Source organism: Lipotes vexillifer, unplaced genomic scaffold, assembly GCF_000442215.2.
Source record: "Lipotes vexillifer unplaced genomic scaffold, Lipotes_vexillifer_v1.1 scaffold1653, whole genome shotgun sequence".
NCBI lineage: Eukaryota > Metazoa > Chordata > Mammalia > Artiodactyla > Lipotidae > Lipotes > Lipotes vexillifer.
In genome coordinates, this window is record NW_006790988.1 from 326,859 (window position 1) to 337,195 (window position 10,337).

Genomic DNA, 10,337 nt, shown 5'->3' on the forward strand with positions numbered 1-10,337 from the left:
GGAAAGAGGGGAGCACTTCCAGATGGTGGAGTGAAGACTTTGTTTTCTGAGGGGTCACATATAATGGAAGTGGTTTAAATAAAAATGGAACATGTCCATCTTGTTATGCAGGCCGTAAGGAGAGAGAAATAGGGTGCAGTGAGTATGGTTGACAGGAAAAGGTGACAGCATGGAGAAGATCTGGAACAGCACAAGGCTAATGAACCTTTGGGATTCACGGGTTTGCTGAGCAGCCAGTGCAGTGTTGCTGAATTTGTAATCCCTGCTGCCTCTGATGAAAAACATCACATGGCCAAGGAAATCCATATTTCATACTAATGGACATTATGTATATATTTTTAATGGAATGTCTTGAAATTCTCTCATGCTTGCATGTCCTCAACTCATAAGTTCTTGCATGTCCTCAACTCAAATCTTTAATAATTTAAAAACTTATTTTCATTGCACTCTTGGATACTCTTGGAAACTTTATGCATGCCAGGTTTTCTTAGCTGTGTCACAGAGCCTCTTTAGTAAATGTGAAATCACACCCTTTTTCAAGTTTGGCAAATCACTTCTTAGCCCCAGGGAAGGACAAATAGAGTCAGTCTGGGACCACAGTCAGTCTGGGACCACGTAGCTGATTAGTCATGTAGTGGAGTAACTGACAATAAGGCGGAAAAATGTCTTATGAGGATTGTCTTCGTGTTTCTAGCTGTTTAAAGACACTCTGTTTGCCATGGACTACCAACATAAAAATGAAAGTCCCTAAGCCCTATTAGTTATTATGTCAAAGGGAGTGAATTAGTACACTTGGTTTCCATGGTTATCATGGTAGTAATATTACCTTAAAAAGAAAAAAGTTGTCATCATCCAAATGAGGATTACATTTATTTTGTTTGAAATCCCTCTTTAAGTATAATATCTCTCACACCCTCATGGTTCCTTCATGTGTTTTCCTTCATTGATATAGTGCTACAAGGTGCCAGGTACAAAAGTCACCAACATGGTCCTTGCCCTCAAGCAGGTCACATTCTAGCTGGGAAAATAACATCTTACCACCTAGTTATGCAGATCAGATTTGGAAATCTTTATGCCCTCCAAATGTCTTTCACTAACACAGAGTTTTGAAAAAATCAGTCAAGAACTACTTTTCACCACTTAAGAATTTTTCAAGTTTTTTAAAACTAATACGTACTAAAGAAGCCCCTTTGGTTTCTTTACTCAGAAGAGATAGTGTTTAAATAAAATATCTTGTCTCTCTTTTAAAGAATAATTCATAAAATTATTCTAATGAGCTCCATGTATGCAATAGCTATTTTAAGTCAATTTGAAAAACTAGATCTCTTTTTAAAAAAGCAGGAGGAAGGGGAGTAAATAAAAAGATTTTTTTTCATGTTCAAAGGTATGCCTTGTTAACTATGAAAGGACAGCTCTCTGGAGGCAGAAGCAAAGAGAGTGATCAGCCAGAGAACAGGATGGGCAAGCCCCAGGGGGTCCAGTCTAGAAGCCCTTCTTTATCTGCCTAGGTGGTCCACACACACTTAGTGACACTTACCTGTGCCCGCCCTTTGTGGCTGAAAACCATAGAACCTGGGAGAGGAAGGAGGTACTAATCAAATAACCACACAAATATATAAATTCAAAATATGACAAACACGATACAGGACAAGTCTTAGGACTTTGACATGGGGATATGATCTACCATGAGTAGATGATCTTTAAAATAGGAAATAATGTCTTGATTTTTTTACGTGAGTTGAAAAACAATGCCAAAGGCCTTTTTATCGAGCAAATGGAGACTCTTCTAAAGAACTTGAACCTCAATCCACACATGAAAGACTGTGATCTTCACTACAATTATTTCATGCTTTCCTACAGGCATTGAGGAAATGGCATGATTGGTGCCTGATAAAGTAGGATTTTACATCTCTCTATCACACAGAAGGAAGGAAGCCCAGCCTCAGCACTGAGTGGCCAAGTTGCAGAAATAGCTCCAAAGCCCAGGATCACTTTTCTGCGTAAGCGGAGGCCAAAGGGCCAGCACAGCGGCCTCTGCCCGTCATCACTTCCTCTCTCTGCCACGATTCCTTACACCTGCTAATAAATCATCTTGCCTTTGCTTTTTCTTTCATTTTTTAGCCTTCGTCCCTTAACAGTGCCAATGGCTACAGGGTCAGAAGCCTCCTCTCTCTGCACTCTCTACTTCGGGAAAGGTTTTCTCAAAACGTTAACATCACCACGGTAGAAACGCTTCCTAAGTCTTCATCTTGGGGCTGGACCCCTTCCCGGAGCTCAGGTGCAGGACAAGCACACATTTCCATATCCTGCCAGCACCTCAGACTCATTCCAGCTGCAAAGTGACCCCCTTCGGTTTCTCCCAGACTGGCTTCCCTCCTCTTTTCTCTTTCTCAGGAACCCCAAACCCCTACTCACCTCAGTCAAAACCTCAGACACCTTCACCTTCTCTTTCTTGCTCTAAACCGGGGTCCTCCAACTTGAGTGTGTCTTTAAATCACCCAGATGGTGGCTCCACCTCCAGGTTCTGATTCACTGAGTCTGTCTGGCCTGAGTGTTTGCCCATCCACCAAGTGCCCAGAAGATGCTGCTACTGCTGGGAGAACTAGTGCCCTACTCGCCATCGTCACTAGGAACAACTGTATCATTTTTCTTGTGGCGTCTTCGCAATTATTCCCACAGACTCCCTCTTTATTATCTCACCAGGGTATCCCAGCTGGGGTCCCTGGTGCCTCCACCCCAACCATGCTGTACCTGCAGACCCAGGAACAGCTTCAGAAAATGCTGCTTCACTTCCTCCTCTCTCCACATCCTTCAAGACATCCCCACCACATGGAGAATATATTACAGACTCCTTCATGTGACATCAGACGCTCCCCATGACTTGACCCCAAACTCCTTCTGCAATCTTATCTTCTACTTCATCCCAGTAGAGCCTCTCTGCTCCAAGCATAAGATTCTGTTCCCCCAAATGCTTTGTTCTATTTCCACCTCTTTCATAATGGTGTAGAGCATTTGGGACCAAATCCCAAGCATTCCACTTCCTAGGTGTGCAATCGTCATGCCAGTCAGTTACCACAGAGGGCCCTCAGAGTCTTCATCTTCAAGGTGCCAGGTGATCCCTCCTAGCAGGGATGCCATAAGATTGATGAGAAGATGCATTCAACACATTATCACAGAGCCCGACACAAAATAGCTGAACAATATTTCATGATATTTATGTATAGGTTTAATAATATGTACAAAATATGTGTTGTCTGTATGAGATAGCCCGGGGCTATAGAACCTCTCATAGAAAAGGTTTCTCTGACTGAAGTTATCAGTGCTGTTGAAAGTTGAACTCCGAAATCAATAGCCATCCATTCATCCGACAAGCCTGTTTCTCAAATCAACAAATTCTAGAACCTCTTCCCAATGGTAATTGACTTGGTAAGTGTGTCTGTGCCTTGAATAGTCAAATGTCATTCATCTTATTCTTAGTTAAGTCGATGTAACAGCCTTGATAGGACCGAGGTTTTCACTGTCCGTCTTAAAGAAGCCAAGACATGTCCTTATTACATCAAATGGACGGTTATCAGCATTATCTCATGATTGTTTATGTGAAGTTCTAAATTTGCAAAATAAAATTACATTCTCTTGCCATTTTTCAATCTAATCTTCCCTTTGGAAAAAAAAATGTTTTACAGTAATTTCCTTGTATTGTTTTAGGCTTACCTCCAATTCCTTCAGCTTCCAGAACAGGCTTTGCAGAATTTTCCATGAGAGAACGCATGAGGGAGAAATTACAAGCTGCAAGGGTGAGAGAAACCACAGGAATATTTTGTTCGGTGCTGATTGCAATGCTTCTGGTCTTGTCTAGCTTGCTTTGTTTGCTCAAAACTGCATGGATTTGAATACCGTTAAATTTGTTTTTCATGTTCTAAATGTTAATGCAGTATTTAATATTGGCACAGATGACAATTACACTTAAGACAAATTTAACATCCTTTTTCTAAATCATTGTTCTTATCTCTTAAAGAAGTATAACGTGTATTTTTTACTGATTTATTTTCTCCTAAGATGGTGACCAAGATTTTCATAGCATCACTGACATGATGTAGCAATAATTTTCTGTTCGACTTTTTAGTCCAAAGCAGAAAGTGCATTGCTGCAGGAAATTCCCACCCCTCGGCCCAGGCGCTTACGACATCCCAGTGAGAAAGAATTGGAGACTGAATTTGGCACAGAGGTGAGAAATGGGCCATCCCTACTTTGTGACCAAGGACAGTGAAGCAGAATATAAATTTTCCAGCAAAAGTTCTAGAACAGAGCTATGCACAGAGGAGGTGTTAAATGCTTATTATTAATAATCATAGCTACTATTTATATAGAGTGCTATGCGGTGCCAGACATTTTGTCAAGTCTTGCCCATGTTATCACATGCCCTTATCCCAACACGTCTATGAGGTGGGTACTATTATTTCCATTCACATTTGATATATGAGGTTCAGAGGGGCTGCAAAGCTATCCCCAGGTCACAGAGCATGTACGTGGAGGAGTCAGGATTTGACCCCAGCTCTATCTCATTCCCAGTCTGTCTCAAGGGTCAGTGTCACTGGGTCCATGGATCTTGCTGGGAAACAGATGAGAATAGAATCTGATTGTGGGGGCCTGAGTGTTACACTAAGGAGCACTGATGGTTTTTCATAAGCAGTGGAAAGCAATTGACAATAAGATCGGGAGGTGGTTTGAATGCACTGGGTTGATTTTTGTTTGAATCTGAGATGCTGGTGAGGCATCACAGCATGTGTTCCTCTGGAGATGCACATAGAGGAAGGGACCTGGGCCTGGAGAAACAGATTTTGGAAGCGTTTCTACTGTGGTCAGTTTTGAAGTTTTGAGAGTGCCTTTGCTTCCTGAGGGAAAGAAGACTGAATGAAGACAGTCTTACACTTGGAGAAAAATTGACAGTAAAAGCCCATGAAGCAGAGTGGAAACCAGTAAAAGATAGAAAGACGTAGCTGAAGGACAAGCATGTAAGAGGGTAAAAGAAGGAACAGAAAGAACAGAGCAAATGGCTCAATAAAGTGTTTGCAAGTCTAATCCAATGGTTTGTTGTTGATGATGATGGTTTTGGTTGTTTTCAAAGTCTGTGCTTTAGGGATATTTCTGAAACACAACCACTGATTTCTTAGATGATGGCTTTTTTTTTTATGATGAGATGCTACAAATTTTTACCTATATTCATCCCAAACAAGCCAGAGATTGCATGATTACAAGGAAAGTTGCAGCCGTCCTCATAGGTTGTTGGAACACTCAGTCAGTCCCCTAAAAAGGCTTTATGACAATTTGCTACTCCATTCTACTGAGGACACATTTCTTGTTCTTTAATTCCAATTTATTTTCTTCCGTAAGAGCCGTAATTGTAAGAGCCATAATTCTAAAATATTGGAAAATAAAGAAAAAGTCCCTGAAATCCCATCATGATGACACAAACACTTTGATTGTTTCAGCAAGTGTGTGAGTCTCAGCTTCTGGTCAAGTGGGCTAAGTGATAGGAGGGTCTGGTCTCCTATATCCGGCCCTGTCTGTACCTTCTGATGGATAATCATTTCACACAGTCATGGTAGTTTTCACTTGTCCATGGGCCATGAATATGATATCCAAATCAAGTTGGAAGTTTTAGAGGTAAAAATGTACTCCCTTGGCCCATAGGGTATTTATTTCTCCTTGTGAGCAGGACCTTGACCTGTATATCTGTAATAGTCTATCTCCCCTAAGAGCCATTCTGTGGATTTGAGGCAAACATCAACTACCTTGCCCTTAGACCTGATCTCAGGTTGCTAATGGAACATACCATTCACAAGCACATTTCTTCATGTATACACCTCAAACCAGAAGGAATATCTAAAAAGTGGTCCATTTATATCCTATGGAGCAAAGAGCAAAGCACACAAAGAACCCAGATGCTGGACCTCAGCTGCCCAGCATTCAGTACTGGCAATCTTACACACTAGCTGTGTGACCTTGGACATGTAACTTATCTACTTTCTGGACCCCACTTTCCACCTCTGTAAAATAGGGATACTACTAGAACCCAATTCTTGGCATTGTTTTGAGGATTAAATGATCTCATACATGCTACAGTGTTTCAGACAGCACCTGGCACATGGTAAGCCCTCTCTCTGTAAGTGTTAGCTAGTGTTAGAGGCTGTAGAGTCAGAGTGAAAAGGAGAAACCAGTTGGGAATATGGTAGAGAATCCAAATTATCAACACAAACCTGTGCTTAACTCTTGTTTGCATTTCTACTTACTTTATACTCAGCAGACTTGTGATAAGAGAACAAAGCCAACCACAAATCTCTAAGAACATGTCAACATCAAAGTGGAAATAACACAGAACTTTTGACTACTTGGTCTCCACTAGACACGACCATAATGTCTTTATTTTCTGGGCCTGGTTCTCTGTCCCAGGTGACCCAAGTTCTGATCCCTTGACACACTCTACCTGTTGCCCAGCCAGCATCTACAGGAGACTCCTTCCTGCCAGGTGCCCACTGGGCTCTGAATACACAGGGATGTCAGTCACAGCCTACTCTCAAGGATCCCAGTAGGGATGACAGGCAGGTTATCAGACAATGGAAGTACAGGATGATTAAGATCTGTGGTGGGTGCTATTAGGAGCTCATAGAAAGGGCACTTGGCTCCAGCCTTGGAGTTAGGTTACGTAAAATTTGAGGAGTCTTGGCTTAGGCAATGGTTTCTTATCTCTGACTCCGAAACACAAGTGGCAAAAGAATAAATAGATACACTGGACTTCATCAAAATTAAACATTTCTGAGCTTCAAAGAAACCATCAAGAAAGTGAAAAGACAACACACAGAATAGGCGAAATTATTTGGAAATCATATATCTTGATTAATATCATGACTGACATCAAGAATGTATAAAAATCTGAGGTATCTGCAAGACAATCCAGATTAGGATGTCTTTTAGGGAATTAAAAACATTGATTAGCAGTTTAGAAGAGAGATCAGGGCTAGAACTAGTATATTTTGTAATTATGGTATGGTAAAAGTAATGAGACTTGATATTGCCTAGTTCAAGCTAGAAGAGGGACATAAAGCCTTCTTGGAGGATACAACAAACTCAAGGGTGAGAAAGAATTCCTAGCTGGACACATGCACATACGATGATAGGCATTCAAGCTGAAATTAAATGTCATTATTACTCTAAGCTTATATAAAGATATTATAGATCTTTAAAATTTAATTCTGTACACTCAATCCTTTAAAATATATTTAATAGCTTTTAATATGCTAGTATAATTTACTTTTAAATATTTTTAGATTTTAATAAAAATTAAATTACAAGCTTTTTGATCAAGTCCATAAATATCATAATAAAACAGTCACTATTACAATAAAAGACACCAATGAAATTGTATTTTCGGAACTTAATAGCCTCTATGCCAAGCGAGTATAGAAAGGGATGGGAAGAAACAAAAAGAATAAAATACTAATCTCCACATACACATATTTGTCACATGGAATTTAACCTACTTATCCTTTTTGTCTAAACGGCTAGTGTTTCTGCCTGGTCTTGTGTTTTAGTATCATCATCTTTACAGTTCTCTAAAACCCAAGGCTTGCCTACACACAGAGTCAAGCTTCTCTTCTCTCTTATTTGTCGACCCCTTGGCTTGTTTTCATGCTGTCAAACATATCAGTCTCCCTCATAGGCTATTGGAGGTGGGGGATTCTGAGGCAGGCAGGAGCAGAATGGCATCCTCAACAGTGAACGAGAAAGCTTTCACCCTGTTTTATGAGAAGACTAAATTAGGAAGATCCTTAGAAAGTCTTCCTGATCCAGCACTGGAAACTGATCTTTAGTCTACGCTAATTTTTTCAGTTGTTTCTCCTTACACTAAGTAATACCCATCTGCTTCTTTCCTCATCTTCAAAAGCACCATTTAAAATTCTGGAATTTACCAAGACAAATAATAACTCTTGGCATTGCACTGTGAAATTTACTCATTAGCACGCCTTCAACTTCCATATAATTGAGTACTAGTACATAACTACTTAACCTTATACTGCAAAATCAGAAGGTGGAGGAAAAGCGTAGAATTTTACATAAATTGGAAGTGTATGTATTCTCTTGCAAGTATGATAGATTATACCCAACTGATGTCCTCATTTTTATTCCGGCCATTGATGGACATCTAGCTGCATTTAGGGGAAATTTTATAGCACCTTATCTTAGCTGTTCCAAGTATTTCTAGCTTTCATCACAGAGGTGTCTCTGGATAAATGCCTGAGGAGACTTAGTCAGCCATTCTGAGATTTTATATTTGTTTAGTCTTGAGAGAGACAGAGCTGAGTAAGAAAATATTCAGCCACATTAACATTCAAATATATTTGAAATTTGTAAACATTTCATTCCTTAGAAATGGTGAGATGCATCAATGGTCAGAAGATAAGACTTTTGAAGGTTAATGCTTGTTTTAGAACATCCTTAGTTTCTTGATTTAAATGGTGTCTCTATCATTTTTTTCTACTTGTATAGCCAGGTAGAGAGGTACAAAGGACTCAACAAGAAGATGACTCCCAAGGTTTTTCAAGAGTAAAATTCCATGATTCTGTGCGAAAAATCAAGTCTAAACTCCCGGTGAGAAATCCTGTCTTTTTAAATCATGTTTGTTTTAAATCATGCATTCTTTAAATCATGTATTTTGTTGATCTGTTTGTTTTTCAAAAATATTCAATAAGAAATGACTGTATACACAAGCTGACTCCTATTGCATGGAGTATGTGAGAAAAAGTATGAGAAATGATTCCTACTTTTGAAATCCTAGAATCATGTGGAGAGATTAGAATACTGCCTACTTTGGGGAAGGGAAATGCATGGAAGGGCAGGAAATGTTCATGATAAGACTACTTGTTCAGCCATGAAGTTGCACCAGCATTTACTATGGGGAAAAAAGGGGATACTAACTCAAGAAGAATTAAGACAAACTCCCCAAAATGATCTATTTTTATAAAAAAGTTTAACAAACGCTGTATTGCTCAAAATTAAAAAAGTATCTCAGCATTGGCCTATAAAATATTGAATCCACATTTTTGCATTTTAATCATCTTTTCTAAAGCATTTACTGATATAAATAATGTATTTATGTGCTTGTTGGAAGGTAAGTAATTGCTGATTTATGAAAAAAGTAACTCATTAAAGTTACTTAACTGAGGCCTGTTGCATCTGTTAAAGTTCACCACCTTCAACAAAGGTAAGATGCTTAGGAGGCCTAGAATGTGCCTGATGCTCTTAGCATCCAGCCAGCTGTCAGTGAACCGCGCAGAGCTTATCTCAGTTTAGATAATCCCAAATTCTATTGCTTGCTGCTTCTCTGTAGGTTCCGCCTGGCTTCCCTTCTGCTGAGGAAGCTTATAACTTCTTTACTTTCAACTTTGATCCCAAACCAAAGGAATCAGAGGAAAAACCAAAAGCAAAAAGTAGACATGGAACTAACCAAGAGGAGGAGGAAGGAGAGGAAGAAGAGCCACCTGTGCAAGAAGGAGTAAACAAAACGGTATTTAGAATTAGGATGGTAATGAGGAGAGGGATGGTGATGATGATGGTGATGATGGTATTGGTGATGATGGGGATGATGGAGATGATGATCGTGATGATGGTGATGGTGACGATGATGGTGACAACGATTGTGATGATATCCCAGCCAGGAAGAAAGTGGCTGGGAACAAACTCACCACCACCACACAGAACAACTCATCCGTGTCCTACCTGAAAGCAATAAGAATATCAGATTCACATTACTTTCCTAGCCCTTGATTTTACCCCATAATCTGGGGACTAAGGACCTTAATTAAATCTGTCCATCTTTCTCTTGTGGGAAAAAAAAAAAAGTGTAGCAACATGGTTTACAGATTTTTCTTGCTAGACTCCATACAAGGATTAGTATTCTTTTCATATACAAAATGTTTACCTCTCCAAGGCAAATGAAACCTATCTCTCTCTCTCTCCCCACAACCTTACAGGTGAGCGGGTTTTTGTGCCCCATACCACACCCAAGCTACAACTCAGATTCTGTAATTGTGGGTGGGATGTGTGAAATCAAAGAAAACATGCTATTAAAAATGGGCAGGGGGGCTTCCCTGGTGGCGCAGTGGTTGAGAGTCCGCCTGCCGATGCAGGGGACACGGGTTCGTGCCCTGGTCTGGGAGGATCCCACATGCCGCGGAGCGGCTGGGCCCGTGAGCCATGGCCGCTGAGCCTGCGCGTCCGGAGCCTGCGCGTCCGGAGCCTGTGCTCCGCAGCGGGAGAGGCCGCAACAGTGAGAGGCCCGT

At 40.4% G+C, this 10,337-nt stretch overlaps 1 protein-coding gene across 1 annotated transcript in view; it reads left to right on the top strand.

Moving 5' to 3' along the window:
- The window catches only part of CC2D2A (coiled-coil and C2 domain containing 2A), a 139,567-nt gene that overhangs the window by 24,905 nt on the left and 104,325 nt on the right, over positions 1-10,337 (top strand). Inside the window, exons 4-7 of the mRNA XM_007464071.1 lie at positions 3,706-3,794; positions 4,124-4,225; positions 8,545-8,646; positions 9,386-9,562. Of these exons, the coding sequence (XP_007464133.1) occupies positions 3,706-3,794; positions 4,124-4,225; positions 8,545-8,646; positions 9,386-9,562 (470 nt within the window). The remainder of the gene's footprint in view (positions 1-3,705; positions 3,795-4,123; positions 4,226-8,544; positions 8,647-9,385; positions 9,563-10,337) is intronic.